Source organism: Mobula hypostoma, chromosome 6, assembly GCF_963921235.1.
Source record: "Mobula hypostoma chromosome 6, sMobHyp1.1, whole genome shotgun sequence".
In the NCBI taxonomy this organism is placed as follows: Eukaryota; Metazoa; Chordata; class Chondrichthyes; order Myliobatiformes; family Myliobatidae; genus Mobula; species Mobula hypostoma.
The window spans coordinates 40,149,081-40,166,735 of NC_086102.1; the positions used below are offsets into that span (position 1 = coordinate 40,149,081).

The 17,655-nt window shown below is 39.6% G+C and overlaps 1 protein-coding gene across 4 annotated transcripts in view; it reads right to left on the reverse strand.

Annotated features, from left to right (window-relative positions):
- Nucleotides 1–17,655, reverse strand: part of cfap91 (cilia and flagella associated protein 91) — a 98,276-nt gene that overhangs the window by 19,061 nt on the left and 61,560 nt on the right. For all 4 annotated transcript variants that reach the window (XM_063049850.1, XM_063049852.1, XM_063049851.1 and 1 more), the window contains 3 exons: nucleotides 15,647–15,718; nucleotides 15,153–15,299; nucleotides 13,435–13,656 (listed from right to left, as the gene is read on the reverse strand). In XM_063049850.1, coding sequence (XP_062905920.1) covers nucleotides 13,435–13,656; nucleotides 15,153–15,299; nucleotides 15,647–15,718 — 441 coding nt within the window. The remainder of the gene's footprint in view (nucleotides 1–13,434; nucleotides 13,657–15,152; nucleotides 15,300–15,646; nucleotides 15,719–17,655) is intronic.

Here is a 17,655-nt window from a genome sequence, read left to right on the forward strand (position 1 = left end):
ACTTAATTTTTTCATTTTTTTTATCCCTTTCCCAAATCTTTCCCTTTACTTGTGTTAATTCTCTATTTTCCAAAAAAAAAACAAACATTTAGATTAGGGGTGCTTACGTTAGCAATATTACTGTGTTGATGAGAAGAGCAATATAAATCATTAGGAGAGTCATCTAAAGTCTGCTCGCATTGGGGTTATATATTCAATCCATTTATTCCAGATTTGATAAAATGTTTCTTTTTTTAGTTCTCAGGGAGTAAGTCAACTTTTCCATTTTAAATATTTCCAAGATAATTTCGTATCAATCTTCTAATGTAGGTGGTATTGGATTTAGCCATTTTCTAGTGATTGATTTCTTACTTGCCGCTAAGAGGGCCTGCAGCAACTTTATATCTTCCTTCTGTTCAAGGAACAATACACGCCCCAAATAGAGCGTCTCAAAGTTCAGAGGTATCTGGGACCTAAGTACCTTAACTAATGTTCTATGAATACCTTCCCAAAATAGACTTAATTTAGGGCAATCCCAGAAAATATGAAAATGATTTGCCTCCTTGGAGCCGCACCTTCTCCAACACATCACATTTGTATCTTTATATTTTTCCTGATATGGGGTCTTGAAGTATCTTATAATGTTTTTCCAACAATGTTCTCTCCAAGTCAAAGAATTAGTCGAGGACCATTGAAAGCTGCAGATTTTCCCCCAAGCCTCCTCTCAAAGTACCAACCCCGCTTCTTTCTCCCACTTCTCTTTAATATACAGTGTATTTACATTTTTAGCATGGGAGAGTGCATTATATAGGCGAGAAACTGATTTACTAGGTATTGAACTGCAAGCCGAATTCAGAATCTTGAAAAATTCTAATTCTACTGTTGATAGGTCTGTATATCTACAACTCTGGTTAACATAGTTTCGTATTTGAAGGTACCTAAAAAAGTCATTATGTTCTAGGCCATGTTTGTCCTGCAGGATTTGGAAACTTTGTAATACTCTTTTATCTATAAATGAGAGGTAGGGTTGTAAGACCTTTCTTTATCCATAGCTCAAATCTTTTATCTCCTCTGTTGGGAAGGAATTCGGTATCATATGCACACCATCTAAAGAGTTTTAACATGTTATTAATTCCACATGAATTAACCACCTTCTGCCATACTTTTAATGTAAGATTTATCCAAGCATTATTAAATTTTTCCAACTGGGCCATCAATCCTTTGTCAGCTATTGAGGCCTGAAGAGGAAAACTGTCAACTAATCCAAATTCTATTTCCTTCCATCTAGCCTTATATTCCCTATTACACCAATATAACAGAGGGGTTATCTGTGAGGCATAAAAATAATTTCTCAGGCAAGGAAGAACCATACCTCCTCCTTCCTTCCCTAACTGTAAGGTGTTATATCGAATTCTAGGTTTCCTTCCTTGCCAAATGAAGCGGGAAATCCATTTGTCCCATTCCCTGAATTGATTATCATCCACCTCCACTGGTAAAGTACGGAAAAGATATAATAACCGAGGAAGAATATTCATTTTTATAGTATTTATCCTTGAATTTAAACTTAAAAAGGGGATAAGATTCCATCTATGCATATCTGCTTTTATCTTTGAGATTAATGGCCCATAATTTAACTGTGTTGAAAGATCCTTCGGCAGGGTTATTCCTAAATATTTTAATGATTTAGCTTCCCACTTAAGATCGTATGTATCCTGCAATTTTTTGGATGGTGTATAATTTAGGGACATAACCTGCGTTTTCTTTACATTTATTTTATAACCTGATATTTTCCCAAAGTCATCCAACAGTGTAAACAATCCTATAAATGATTTTTCTGGTTCACTCAGATAGACCAAAACATCATCTGCGAATAACGCCACTTTCTGTTCAATCCCTGCTACCTTGATACCTTTTACAATTTCGCTCTGTCTTATTAGTTGGGCAAGTGGTTCAATATATAGCGCAAAAAGGAGAGGAGAAATTGGGCATCCCTGTCTAGTGCCTCTCTCTAAAATGAAGGAGTCAGAGAGGTCCCCATTTATCTTAATTTGGGCTGTAGGGCTGTCATATAGAGTCTGAATTACTTTAATAAACCTTTCTTGAAAGCCGAATCTTCCTAACACTCTGTATAGGAATGCCCAACTAACCGAATCAAAAGCTTTCTCAGCGTCCAATCCTACTACCATTGTCTCTGTCTCGTTCTTATTAACCTGTTCTAATATGTGCAGAGTTCTCCTTATGTTGTCCTGTGTTTGTCTTTGTTGAATAAATCCAGTCTGGTCTAAATGGATTAGGCCAGGTAAAAGCTTTTCCAATCTGTGCGCTAATATAGATGTAAATAGTTTGTAATCTAAATTAAGAACACTAATTGGCCGATAATTGCCACATTCTAGTTTATCTTTACCCTCTTTAGGAATAACTGAAATAATCGCTTCTCTCCAGGAAGGTGGAGTTTCTCCTCTCTGCAAGATCCAATTAAAGGTGTTAAGTAGTAATGGGGCTAACTGTGTCTTCAGGGACTTGTACCACTCTGAGGTAAACCCATCAGAACCCCGGGGACTTTCTAGCCTTTAACCTAGAGATGGCCACGTTCAGTTCTTTGACAGTTACTGGTTCTAATAAACTTTCATTTTGTAAATCTGTAAGTTTAGGTAGATCTAAAAAATTCAATACACTGTCTATATAGGGCTCACTGGGGGCCCGGGGTTGGGAGTACAGCTCTCGATAATATGTTTCAAAACTCTCTTGAATTTTCCCTATTGTACTCTCCACAAGCTTTGTCTTTGGATTCTTTATTTTATGAATTGTATTGTCTGCTTGTTGTTTTCGTAATTTATATGCTAATAATCTAGCTGATTTACCTCCTACTTCATAATTCTTTTGTCTCAGGTAAAGAAAATTTCTTTGAGTTTCCAACGTATAAATATCATCAATTTCACTTTGCAATTTCCTAATTTCCTGTTTTCGATTTGAATTACTTTTGTTGCTATATACAACTTGAAGTTGTTTTAATTTTCCTTGAAGGTCTGCTAATTTTTGTGCATTGATTTTTTTCATGTGAGTAGTAATGGAAATAATTTTCCCTCTCAGTACAGCTTTCAATGTATCCCATAAAATCACTGGTGATGTTTCTCCCGTATCATTAAGGTCTAGATATTCTTTGATTTCTCCCCTTAATCTCTCCATTACTTTCGGGTTATTGAGTATATGTGAGTTTAGCCTCCATAGTGTTTTCCTCATTTTCCTTTCCAGGATTAGAGACATAGAGACTGGGCTAAGATCCGACAGATCAATTGTTGCAATATTACAGTTTTTTATCCTGAGTCTATCTGTATTAAAGATAAAGAAATAGTCTATCCTTGAATAGGCTGAATGAGGGAAAGAGTAATATGTATAATCTTTACTAGTAGGGTGTAATTCCCTCCAGACATCTATAATTCCCAACTCCTCCATCAATGAATCCACTTTCCGAGTCAGAGGTTTATTCTGAGTAACTATTCTTGAAGAATCTAATATAGGATTTAATCTAATATTAAAATCCCCTCCACAAATTACTACCCCTCGAGAACTGACCATTAGGTCAAAAATGTGTCTATAAAATGACCATTCACTACCTGGAGGAGCATAAACATTCAGCAATGTTATTTCTGTACCTTCTATTCTTCCTGTGATTTTTACAAACCGTCCTTCTTTGTCTCTAGTCTCTGAAATATGTTCATAATTAAGAGTACTTGATATTAAAGTAGCTACCCCTCTTTTGTGACTCAATTTATATGATGAATAAAATACATGCTTAAAGCCCATTCTTTTTAATTTTCCATGTTCAGATTGGCTCATATGTGTTTCCTGGAGGAAAGCTATTTGTGCCCTCTCTTTTTTCAATTTAGACATAATCTTATTTCTTTTAATTGGATTCAAAACCCCATTAACATTATAGGAAATTATTTATACCAATTCAGTTTGCATTTTTCTCTAGTAGAAAAAAAGCACTCTCCTTTTCTAACCAAACAGTAAGCAATCCCTTCTCAACAGTAAACCAAGACATATAACCACACCCTAGACATTTCTGAACGTATAACATTTGAAAATTTTTCCCGACTTCCCACAGTAAGGCCTGAGCACCGACCCACCTCGGTTCAGAGGGATAACCTCTATCTTCACCCTGTGTTAGAGGGCCCTCAGCAGTTTGAATAATCATAGAGAATTTTCTCCTATTTATGTCTCGACCATATTGCTATCATTCAAGTTATTCCGCCTAGTTTATTTTCAGTTACCAGTTTTCATTTTACTTTTAAGTCCGATTTACTCTTTTCAGTCATTTCTCTTAATTAATCTGTATTCTCTGTATATTCGCGTCTGAATATTTGCAGCTTTTCCTTGTAGTTTGACACTCTGGTTCGAGTGGAGCGTCCTCGCCCCACTAACTGCCACGACTTCTGCCGAATCCTCTCCAGTAGCAACTCCGGTTGGGTGATAACTTTAATAGGTAGTCCCCGGTCCACCAGGTCCAACGTTGCCTCCTCCACCATAGCGTAAGTTTTTGTCCCTTCGTCGTAAAAGACTCTCAGCCGAGCTGGATACAGGGTCTGGAAGATGATGTTGTTTTCCTTCAGGACTCTCCGTGTTTCCGTATATTCCTTCCATCTGGCAAGAATCCCCGGTGCGTAGTCGTGGTCTAAACTGATTTTGCAGTTGTTCCACATGAAACCTTTCTTTTGCCATGGTCTTTTAAGCACCTCTTCCTTCTTTCTGTAACTGAGAAATCTGATCAGAATCGATCTGGGCTGGGCGCCTGCCGGAGGCTGTGGTGCCAACGCGCGGTGAGCCCTTTCTATCTGTAGGTCTTTTGCGGCCGGTATATCAAGGTTCTCTCTAAGCAGCTTCTCCACGAAGGGAATCATCAATCCGGGTTTACCTTCGGTTCCTTCGGGAGCTCCATAGATCCTCACATTTTCCCTTCTCGAGCGGTCTTCTTGATCTATTAGTTTCCACTGGAGCTGGTCTTGTAGCTTCAGCATTTCTGCTATCACTTCCTCGGCGTTTTGTAGCTTCTCTTCAATTCCAACAATCCTCGCTTCGGCTTCATCTATCCGCGAGTTAGTTTTTACTATTTCTCCTTTAATATCTTCCAGCTGTTTGCTGTTATCTTGTCGGAACTCGCGAATCTCTCCGAGAATCAAAGACAGAGTCACCGATTCCCCCTCATTATCTCCGTCCTGGCTTGCCGTGGGGGAGCTAGGCCCGTCGCCTTGCTGCATCTCTTTATGTTTATCAGCCTTCGAAGCGGACTTTTTATTCTTGTTCTTAGACATCATCCTTGCCCCTTTTATTAATATAGTTATGCAATATTAAGTATTTGTCTAAATTCGATTTTGGGGCAGTTTACCTTCTTTTTTGTCGAGAGACCTTTTCCTTACGCCGCCATTCCCTTGATGACCCGGAAGTCCTCCCCTGTATTACAATTATTAAACACAAAATAACTGCTTGCATAATTACTCACCCCCTTCAAGTCAGTATTTAGTAGATACACTTTTGGCAGCATTTACAGCTTTGAGTCTATGTGGATAGATCTCTATCAGCTTTGCACAAATGGCAATGCAATTTTTCTCCCATTCTTCTTTACAAAACTGCTCAAGCCTTGTCAGATTGCATGGTGATCGTGAGTGAAAGGCCCTTTTCAAATCCAGCCACAAATTCTCAATTGGATTGAGGTCTAGACTCTGACTTGGCTACTCCAGGACATTAACTTTTAAGTCATTCCTGTGTAGCTTTGGCTTTATGCTTGAGGTCATTGTTTTGCTGGAAAACAAACCTTCTCCCAAGTCACAGTTCTCGTGCAGACTGCATCAGGTTTTCATCCAGGATTTGCCTGTATTTTGCTGCATTCATTTCACCCTCTACCTTCACAAGCCTTCCAGGGACTGCTGTGATGAAGCATCCCCATGCTTCACAGTAGGGATGGAGTGTTCTTAATGATGTGTGGTGTTTGGCATAACCAAAAAGCTCCATTTTGGTTTCACCAGACCATAGATTCTTCTTCCAACTGAATTCAGAGTCTCAAACATGCTTTCTGACAGTGGCTTTCTCTTTGTCACTCTCCCATAAAGCTGAGATTGGTGAAACATCCAGGCAACAGTTGTATGTGCAGTCACTCCCATCTCAGCCACTGAAGCTTGTAACTCCTCCAGAATTGTCATAGGTCTCTTAGTGGCCTCCCTCACTAGTCCCCTTCTTGCATGGTCATTCAGTTTTTGAGGACAGCCTGTACTAGGCAGGTTTACATCTGTACCATATTCTTTCCACTTCTTGATGATTGACTTAACTGAACTCCAAGGGATATTCAGTGGCTTGGAAATTTTCTTGTTTCCATCTCCTGTCTTGTGCTTTCAATAATCTTTTTGCGGAGTTGCTTGGAGTGTTCTTTTGTCTTCATGGTGTAGTTTTGCCGGGATACTGACTCACCAACAGTTGGACCTTCCAGACACAGGTGTATTTTACTACAATCAATTGAAACACCTTGACTGCGCACAGGTTTATATATAGTTAGGACTCCTTAACTAATTATGTGACTTCTCAAACCAATTGGCTGCACTAGTGATGATTTCGCATGTCATATTAAAGGGGGTTAATACTTATGCAATCAGTTATTTTGTATTTTATATTTGTAATTAATTTAGAATACTTTGTAGAGATCTGTTTTCACATCACCATGAAAGAGTCTTTTTCTGTTGATCAATGTAAAAGAAAGCCAAATTAAATCCATAGTGATTCAATGTTGTAAAACAATAAAACATGAAAACTTCTGGGGGCGGGGGATGAATGCTTTTTATGAGCACTGTAGCTTCACTACCAGCCTACCAGTTTATGTTGCTACTTTCAAGAAGCTATGGATCTCTCTCTCTGCACATCCTCTTAAGTCATTTACTGTCTCTGTTCCCCTTACATTTGACCTCCCAAAGTGCAATTCATCACACCTGCCTGAATTAAACCCCATCTGCTGTTATTCTACCCATATCTACAACTGATCTACATACTTAGCGAAACTTCATTATCCAGAAATACACCATTTTTTGTGCCATCTGCAAACTCAATCAAACCATATACATTTTCATTCAATCATTTATATATTCCACAAACATTATATATTTCAGGCACTGAACCCTTGTTAAGGCATCAGGCCCTGATGGTGTATGTGAAAAGGCACTGAAAATCTGTGCCAACCAAGTGGCGGGATTGTTCAAGGACATGTTCAATCTCTCATTGCTGCAGTTGGAGGTTCCCACCTGCTTCAAAAGGGTGATAATCATACCAGTGCCCAAGAAGAACAGGATGTGCTGCCTCACTGACTATCATCCAGTGGCACTACAGTGATGAAGTGCTTTGAGAGTTTGGTCATGCCAGAATCAACTGCTGCCTAAGCAAGGGCCTGGACTCACTGCATTTGCCTATCGGCACAATAGGTCTATAGCAGATGCAATCTCATTTGCTCTTCACTTGGCCTTGAATCACCTGGACAATAGCAACACTTGTATCCAACTGCTGTTTATCGATAGCAGTTCAGCATTCAACACAATCATACTCTCAGTTCTAAGCAAGAAGCTCCAAAACCTGGGCCTCTGTACTTCTCTCTGCAATTGGATCCTTGACTTCGTCATTGGGCAACCCACAGTGTGTGCAGATTAGAAATAACATTTCCTCCTCACCGATAATCAACACTGGTGCAGTTCAAGGGTGTGTGCTTAGCCCACTGCTCTACTCTTTCTACACTCATGACTGTGTGGCTAGGCACAGCTCAAATACCATCTATAAATTTGCCAATGACACAACTATTGTGGGCAGGGTTTCAGATGGTGATGATGAGGAGTGCAGGAGCGAGACAGATCAGCTGGTTGAGTGGTGTCACAACAACAACCTTGCACTCAACGTCATTTGGACCAAGGAGTTGATTGTGGACTTCAGGAAGGGGAAGTCGAGGGGACACGTACCAGTCCTCCTCAGAGAAAGGGTGAGCAGTTTCAAGTTCCTGGGTGTCAACATCTCTAAAGATCTCTCCTAGGTTCAACATAATGATACAATTACAAAGGCGGCACAAAAACAACTATTAGGAGTTTGAGCAGACTTGGTCTGTTACCAAAAACTTGTAAATTTCTACACATGTATCGTGTAGAGCATTCTAACTGGTTGCATCACTATCTGGTATGGAGGAGCCACTTACCTTTCTGTTTAGATCCAACTCATGATATTGCCAATTTCAAACTACAGGTGTCCCCCGCTTTTCGAACGTTCGCTTTACGAAACCTCACTGTTACGAAAGACCTACATTAATTCCCTGTTTTCGCTAACAGAAGGTGTTTTCACTGTTATGAAAAAAAGGCAGCGCACGAAAAAAAAAATTAGCGCGCGATAGAAAGCAGCACGTGCCCCGAGCAGCCGCTCTCCCCTGGATTCGGAACGGGATTCTCGCCAGCATTGCTTAAACACATGCCTGTGAGCAGCCGTTAGCAAGATGAGTTCTAAGGTATCGGAAAAGCCTAAAAGAGCTCGTAAGGGTGTTACACTTAGTGTAAAACTAGACATAATTAAGCGTTTCGATCGTGGTGAACGAAGTAAGGACAAAATGAGTTTGGGTTGTGGAAGCTGATGAAGATGATGTTGAAGAAGTTTTGGCATCCCATGACCAAGAACTGATAGATGAAGAGCTAATGCAATTTGAAAAGGAAAGGATAACAATCGAAACCGAATACAGTAGCAAACGGACCAAAGGTGAAGTCGTCCAGGAACTGAACGTGAAACAGCTGCGTGAGAATTTCGCTGCAATGATAAAGTACAACTTTAATTTTGAAAGGGTATGTCGGTTTAGGGCATATTTGCAGGATGGTTTGAGTCCTTACAAAGAACTGTATGATAGAAAAATGCGCGAGGCTCAGCAGTCAAGCAAGCCTTCCACATCAGCCACAGCAGATGACGAACCTCGACCTTCGACATCGAGGCAGGCAGACATAGAAGATGACCTGCCTGCCCTGATAGACGATGAGATGACACCCCCGTGTCCCACCACCCCAACCCCCAGGCCGCGGACAGATACCGATTCGCGGAGAATGCAGTGATAGCCGGGAGGCACACAGCACATCTTTAAGAAAAAAAGCTGAAATAAACATGTTAATTAATTAGGTGCCACCCGGCAAGTAAATGTTGGCCCAGATCAGAGGCGATGCAATCGGCAATCGCCTCTGATCTGGGCTGACAATTACGTGCCGGGTGGCACCTAATTAATTAGCTTGTTTGTTTTGGCTTTTTTCTTAAAGATGTGCTGGGTGCTTCCTGGCCACCGCTGTACTCCTGCATGCTTCGCGGATCGGTATCGGGTCGCTGCCCGGAGGGTGGGGGCCACTGCACCACCCAAACTCCGACGAGTCAGCCTAACACACCATCATCAGTGTGCTCGTCGCTATCTCAATTCCGGTAAGTGATACTACACTGTACATACATTATTTCTACGTTATATCGGCTGTGTATTTTTATGTGTTATTTGGTATGATTTGGCAGCTTCATAGCCTAAAGGTTATTGGAGAGAGTGTTTTGCCAACAGCGCTTGCGTCAGATTTTCTGCCGAGAACGCTTGCACTGTGTTTCTGCCAACAGCGTTTGCGTGAGATTTTCGCTAAGGAGATCTGTGCAGGCAATCGTTGTAGAGAAGTACTTCTACTTTATATAGGCTGTGTATTTATCATATCATTCCTGCTTTTACTATTTGTTACTGTTATTTTAGGTTTTATGTGTTATTTGGCATGATTTGGTAGGTTATTTTTTGGTCTGCGAACGCTCACAATATTTTCCCATATAAATAAATGGTAATTGCTTCTTCGCTTTACAACATTCCGGCTTGCGAACCGTTTCATAGGAACGCTCTACCTTCGGATGGCGGGGGAAACCTGTATCCCTTTCTCGAGGATCTTCATAAACAAAACTATGAGGGGTATAGATAGGGTAAATGTAAACAGGGTTTTCCCACTGAGGTTGGGTAAGACTAGAACTATAGGTTAAGAGTGAAAGGTGAAATGTTTAAGGGAAACCTGCGGGGGAACATCTTGTGAGCTGCCAATGAAAGTGGGGAGGGGGTGGGGGGGGTGTGAGTTTGAATGCAACACTTAAGAGAAATTTAGATCAGTACATGGATGGCAGGGGTATAACACCAATTGATACAGGAGCAGAATTAGGCCATCTGGCCCATCGAGTCCGCTCTGCCATTCAATCATGGCAGATCCTTTTCTTCTATATCCTCTTCAACCCCAGTTCCTGGTCTTCTCCCCGTAATCTCTGATGCCATGTCCAATCAGGATCCTATCAATCTCTGCCTTAAATACACCCAATGACCTGGCCTCCACAGCTACATGTGGTAAGAAATTCCGCAAGTTCACCACCCTTTGGCTAAAGAAATTTCTCCACAAATCTGTTTTGAAAGGGCGCCCCTCTATCCTGAGGCTGTGCCCTCTTGTCCTGGACTCTCCCACCATGGGAAACATGCTTTCCACATCTACTCTGTCTAGGCCTTTCAACATTCAAAAGGTTTCAATGAGATCCCACCTCATCCTTCTTAATTCCAGCCAGTACAGACCCAGACCTTTCAAACGTTTCTTGTATGATAACCCTTTCATTCCTGGAATCATCCTTGTGAACCTCCTCTGGACCCTCTCCAATGCCAGCACATCCTTTCTAAGATGAGGGACCCGAAACTGTTCACAATACTCAAGGCGAGGCCTCACCAGTGCCTTATAAAGTATGGAGGCCAATGGCTCAGGTGCAGGTCAATGGAATTAGGTAGAATAACATTTTAGCACCGAGTAAATAGGTCTAAGGGCTATTTCTCTGCTGTAGAGCTCAATGGCTCAATCTTCTAATCTCTTGGTTCTATGACTGGCAGCCAGGGAATCCAACAGATAAGCCAAGCGTTATAATTTCTATCATGAAACTCCATACTTCCTTTCACTGGCTAAAAGCAAAATCCTGAATACCCATCTATTTGAACCAGCATTTTGTTATTCTTTTTATTTTCATGTCTCTTGATTTGAAATTTTGGCTTTAATTTTATTCCAATATCATGAAGTACCATACAACAATTTCCTGCTTTGAAGGCACAATATAAATAATGCAGTACACACTCTAATTACAATCAATGAAACAAAGATGATAATTAGTACTTTGAAATTCAACTAATTTGTTTATTTAAAAAAAGAAGGGAAGAATGCTGTCTCTTATTGTAACTGTTGGGGGGAATTAGAATTTTTACATTCAAAACTCCAGTAATAATGAAGTAATTATCTTCTTTTAAAAATTAAACAATTTCATCTTCAAATAAGGCTGACAAGACATCCTCCCCTTGACTTTCTTTTTCAGTATTTTCAAATGTTACTAATTAGTAGGTATGTACTGCCTAAATACAGACATTCAGGTGAAAATTGAAATTCTAATTGCTCCAAAATTCAAACAATATGCCTGAGGGTCACCGTTACTGATTTCCTTCCCCTCCTCTTCAAAACACACATCATTCCCTCTTGGATTTAGCTGATAGATCAGAATATCTAAATGCTATTTTAGATGGATGTATTGACATTCTAACTTCTAACTTTGGATGGAGTTTGGCTCATGGATAGCAACAACTTATCAAAGATCACCCTCCCCCCAACAAACTGACCATTGTTTCTATCATTTGGCCCATATAAACTGTATTCTGCATTCTCCCCATACTCAATTGTGTTTACCATTCCTGTTGTTCACTTTAAAATGAAAACAGCCAAAAGAAAAACAAATCAGATCCAGGCCCTGATATCCTTCTCTTGCCATTTCTTATATCTTCTGATCTTCATTTTTCTTCTCTTCTTTCATGCACTGAGCAACCATATACTTCAAGAATTTTACTCAACTTGCCATTTTCAATTTTCAATTTACTATCCTGCCTGCCATAAAGTTTATCTTATTCATGTTCATGGTCACTCTCTTGATCATACCAGGTCCCATTAACTCTCCCTTCCTATAGTACCGATCATTTCATACATCCATAACTTCAAAGCACCTTTCAGAGTCACATCTTTCTGTATCTTCTCCAGAAAAACTCTGCCACCACTGGCAACAACAGCACTGTTGAGTCTTCTCTCCTTTATTTTTATTAGTTCGATGTTGACTTGGTTATCCATTTGCTGGTTTTTATCCACGACAATACCTATTCCAACTTTCAGACTGATTGTTCCCCATTACAGTTATCGAGTACATACTCAACTGGTCTAAAGCATTATCATGTTGACTGCTTGCATCAAGTAGAATTACTGTACATATCACTCTTCTCTGTCAAAACCATCCATTGCTTCTAGAAAGTACTGGAGAGCAAACTGGAGATGTCTCATACTATTAACTTCTATTAAAATTCTGATGTGATGGATACCCCTCTGTCTATGTAACAGCAACTGTAAGGACCTTATGGAAATTTTAGAGAGGTCATTTATTCAGCTTGATACCATGCCGAACTTTCATCTGAAACAGCTCACACGCTCGACCTCTTTCCAGCTAATCCCAAATACTTAACTGCTTCCTGGCCATCCTATTAACCAGTTCCTTCTTCATTACTAGTCCTGTCTTTTAAACTAGTGATGTTAAAACTTCCTTCAAAAATTAATCTCCAATTTCTTTGTCCTTGCACTTCCCCACCCCAGCTACAATGGTTTTCCTTACTAAAGTTTCCGTATACATTTACCTGCCAGTTCCATGCTTGTTCTTGATTGAATTTCCTCTCTTCAGTATCACAGACACAGACTAAGCATACTCACTAACATTAACTGTCATTTAAGGTGGCAAAATATTGTGTGAAAGATTTACTGAAAGTCTGAAGCAAAATGAAATAATGTTTTACATCAAGATGTGTTTACAGACAGAACAAATTGAACATATAACAGATATACTGAATATTTTGAACACTTTCTGTTTTTACCTCCATACTAAACTCATCCTTACTGGATACAGTTGACTGAGTTCAGGTTCCACTAAGGAACTTCAGCACAAAATTTAAACCAGCACCCTTGCTGTACCAAGGGAACAGGGTAATGCCACAGGTGACATCTTTGAAAATGAAATGCTAAACTTAGATCTTGTTTACCTTTTAAAATGGACGTATAAGATCCCATGGCAATCTTTCAAAGGTGTCCCAGATGATATTTATTTCTTAACCAACATCGTTAAGCTGATTATCTAGTCAATATCACATGATGTTTCCATAACTTGGCCCTAAGAAGTTTAGCTGCTGTATTTCCTGAATTACAAGTGAACATGTTTCATAAATACTTCAGCTACAAAGCAAAAACGTTCTTTCATTTCTGTTTCTCCTTGATTTCGTGTGAATTGTTTGTATGTATGACACAAAAATTGCAAATAATAACCTATCTGTAACTTTGTTTGCATATGCCTGACCTGTTTGAAAATTTCATCCTCCTCCCTTCTGCGCCTCTCCTCCACTTGACGTAAACCACTCTCTTCTGCTTCTCTGATCCGCCGACGGCGCTCAGCTAACATAACCATTGCATGAATGCGTCGCTCCTCCTGTAATCGCTGAAGCTCCTTATTCAGGAAGTCAAACATATCTGCAAGTACACGACCCTCCACATGTGCGAGATAGTCTTCCATTGTAGAATGCTATGAGAAAGAAGAAAGAAATATACTATCTATAATCTGTCATATCTAGCTTTAAAAACTGCCATTTACAAATGTTTAAAAGTTTGATCTAGGCAAGCGTTAGTGTTTTGTATCTATTCCTTTGAGTTAAATGTCAACATAGACCAGTAAAACACAGGAATGAGCCCTTCAGCCCATGATGCTGTGCCAAACTAATTAAGCTAATGATACCTAATACTTCTGCCTGTACTGTACTTGGTCCATATCTCTCCACATTCTCTACATATTCATATGCCTATCTAAAGAGTCTCTTAAATGTCTCTGCTGTACAGTATCTGCCTCCATCAGCACCTCTGGCACTGCATTTCGGTGCATTTTGAAACTTCATCCTCATCTTAAATACATGCCTTACGTTTTGAACCTCAGCAATAGGTACAACTGTTTACTTTGTCTATTCCTCTAAGAAGTTTATAAACTTCTATTAGGTATCCCCTCAGCCTCTGCTGCCCAGAGAAAATAACTCTAACCAACAAAGAGGTTGTTTTAACCTCTTCTTATAGCAGATGACCTCTAATCTATGTAGCATTTTGGGAAACCTTCAGAAACACAAAAATGCTGGAGGAACTCTCCTCTACTTTATGTAAACCACTCTCTTCAGATGAAAAGTCTTGGCCCAAAACATCGACTGTTTATATTCCTCCATAGATGCTGCCTGACCTGTTGAGTTCCACCAGCACTTTGTGTGTTGTTTCTCAAGATTTCCAGTATCTGCATCGCTCGTATCCTGAAACTTCTTCTGCACCCTCTCCGTAGCTTCCACATTCTCCAATACTGGGGCAATCAGAATTGAATACAATACTCCAGAAGTAGTTGAACTAGAGCTTTATAAAGCTGTATCATAAATTCCTGACTCTTGAGCTCGACTAAAGGCAAGCACGTCAGACACCATCTTTACCACCATATCGATTTGTGCGGCCACTTCGGACTTGGGCCCTGAGGTTCCTTTGTACATTAATTTAAAATTGCCAAATGCCCTTAACTTTATTTGATGTGCAGCATTCATTTACAGGTACTAAATTACCATCAAAGCATCCAGAAATAAAGGCACACATACATTCTGTGATATAAACATACCACCAGTTACAAAAGGAAACCAAGAACCATATATGAAATCTGCTGCAATGTCCCAAGGCAGCTTGATGACTTCTTTATCAAGCTAGTTTGTCTATAAACAAATTAACTCCAGGTCAATGATATTCAGGAAAACCATGTCTTCTAATTAAGTGCCCTTAAAGCAATATTTAGACAGCAGCAAACAATACATTTTAAAAATATGATTACCTGAATATGAAGCACATTTTATTCTCAATTTGCAGGATTTATCATTTTTAAGTGGCCAATGTCTTCAATATATAATATTCTGTTTGATGTACAAAGCTATCCTTCTATATAACAAAGTAAGCATAACAATGATTCAACAATAGTTCACATTAAATGTTACCAATTTTTTGCTTTACCTTGTGTTGCTTTACGTCTCGTTCTTGCTGCAAGGCTAAAATTGCCTGCTTTTCTGCTTCCTTCGCTAGCTGCCTGTCCTCCTGGAGTGCATGAGTAGTGCGAAGTTCCTGGAGTAGCTCAATACGTTTCTCTTTGCCTTCGAACATCTACAGAAATATTGGTATGTTAGTGTTATCCCCCAATTCCAAGATTACCATTATTATCTTTAACTTCAACCTGTTTTAGTCCATCATTTTAGTTCCACAGTGTGCCGATCAAATGATTGGACTGCACACAGAGTGTAATTTAATTGAAGCCATCTAGATATCCCTTGATCGTTATGCATTATGTGTTGAACAATGACAATTCAGTGTTGCTCTCTTCTCACAGTTTGTAAGATATAGCTCCTCAGGTTCCTTCAAAATACAGAACAGTGTATGGTGATAAATTTCAATACTTAACAATAATATCTATATTTACATTATCATCTGTAAAACCCGATATAAAAACTTACCATATTCTGAATAGCTCTTCCTCTTATTAATTTCTGCAGGTAAATGATAGCTAGTTCTTTTTCTTCCTCTCCCTGAAATAATGAGAAATTGCCTTGAATATAGGAATAAAAACATGATATTGCTTTTACATAGGGCCCAGATATTAAGAGTTTAGATCCTACCATGGCAGCTGTAGAATCTATTGAATAATCTGAAATGTAAATAAATAATTTAGCACTGATGGTGATTACAACAACAAGAGTTACTGGATGACTGTAAAAACCTAGCTGGGTTACAAATTTCCTTCAGGCAAGGAAATCTGCCATCCTTACCTAATCTGGCCTATCTGTGATTCCAACGGTAGCCCAAATTCCCTCTGAAGTAGCCCAGTATAGCTATGTTTAAACAGAAGAATAAGAACAGATTCTACAAACACCATCGGCACCAAACTTGGACACTGCAAAGACATGCCCAGTCCAGATAAACTTTCACAGTTCTCTTCACAAATATCTAGGGCGTCATGGTCATTTGAAATACCTGGCCCACAAACTGTTTTTGTAATTGCCTAATATAGTTGTAATCCTAGAATGATAACTGGAAGACAATGTTCCAGACTCTGACATCACTATCCATGGTTACATTCTGTCACACCAACAAGATGGACCTACTGGAGATGGGAAAGCCCTTAAAATCCACAACATTAACTCCAGACCTCTTGGAGTCTCATAACATCATTTTTCTGGATTACCGGGATCTCTTCTGGAGAAAGTATGTCCTATACAAAAGTGATGGGCTACACCTGAACCTGAAGGGAACCAATATCCTTGTGGGCAGCTGTAGGGAAAGGTTTAAACTAGTTTGGTAGGGGCACCGTAGGAATAGGGCTGTTGGTTTACAAGCAGAGATAATGTATAATGAGACTGTCAGGAAGGACAGGCAGATGATAGGGCAAAATTTTAGTCAGTGGGATTGGTTGCAGTGTAAAAGGGGGATAAAATTGAAAAGGACTGATGGTGTTATATTACAAAGCATGCAGTATATGGAATAAGATAGATGATTTTGTAGGGCAGTTAGAGATTGGCAGGTATGATGTTCTGTGGGTGTTATGGAGTCATGACTGAAAGACAATTAATATCCAAGGATACACAATCCATTGAAAGGACAAGCAGGTAGGCAGAGGAGCAGGAGTGGTTCTGCTGGTAAAATATTAAATCAAATCTTTAGAAAGAGGTGACATAGGATCAGAAGATGTAGAATCCTTGTGGGTAGAGTTAAGAAACTGCAAGGGTAAGAAGACCCTGAATGGAGTTATTTACAGGCCCTGAAACAGTAGCCAGCATGTGGTCTATAGCAAGAGATGGAAAAAGCATGTCAAAAAGGCAATGTTACATCAGTCATGGAGATTTTAATATACAGATAGGTTAGGAAAATCAAATTGATGCTATATTTCAAGAGAGAGAATTTGTGGAATGACTTTGATGGCTTTTTGCTGTGTAATGAACTGGATATGATTAGGGAGCATAAGGTAAATGAACACTAGGAAACGGTGATCTTAAAATCATAATATGATAGAATTCTCCCTGCAATTTGAGAGGGAGAAGCTAAAGTCAGATATATCAGTATTACAGTGGAGTAAAGGCAATTAGAGAGGCATGGGAGCAGAGCCAAACTTGATTGAAAGGGTATACTAGCAGTGATGATGGCACAGCAGGAATGTTTGGCATTTCTCAGTGTCTGGCTAATTCAGAAGGTGCAGGATAGATGTATCCCAAAGACAAGGAAGTATTCTAAAGGCAGGATGACACAACCATAGATGATAAATCAAAGCCAACATAAAAGCAAGAGAGGGCAAATAATAGGGCAAAAATTAATGGGAAGTTAGAGGATTGGGAAATTTTAAAAAACCAACACAAGGCAGCTAATAAAATATGGGGGAGGGGGTAAAGAGTAAAAGAGAGGCGAGAGTAGATATTGGACTGCTGGAAAATGACACTGGAGAGATATTAACGGGGGATAAGGAAATAGCAGA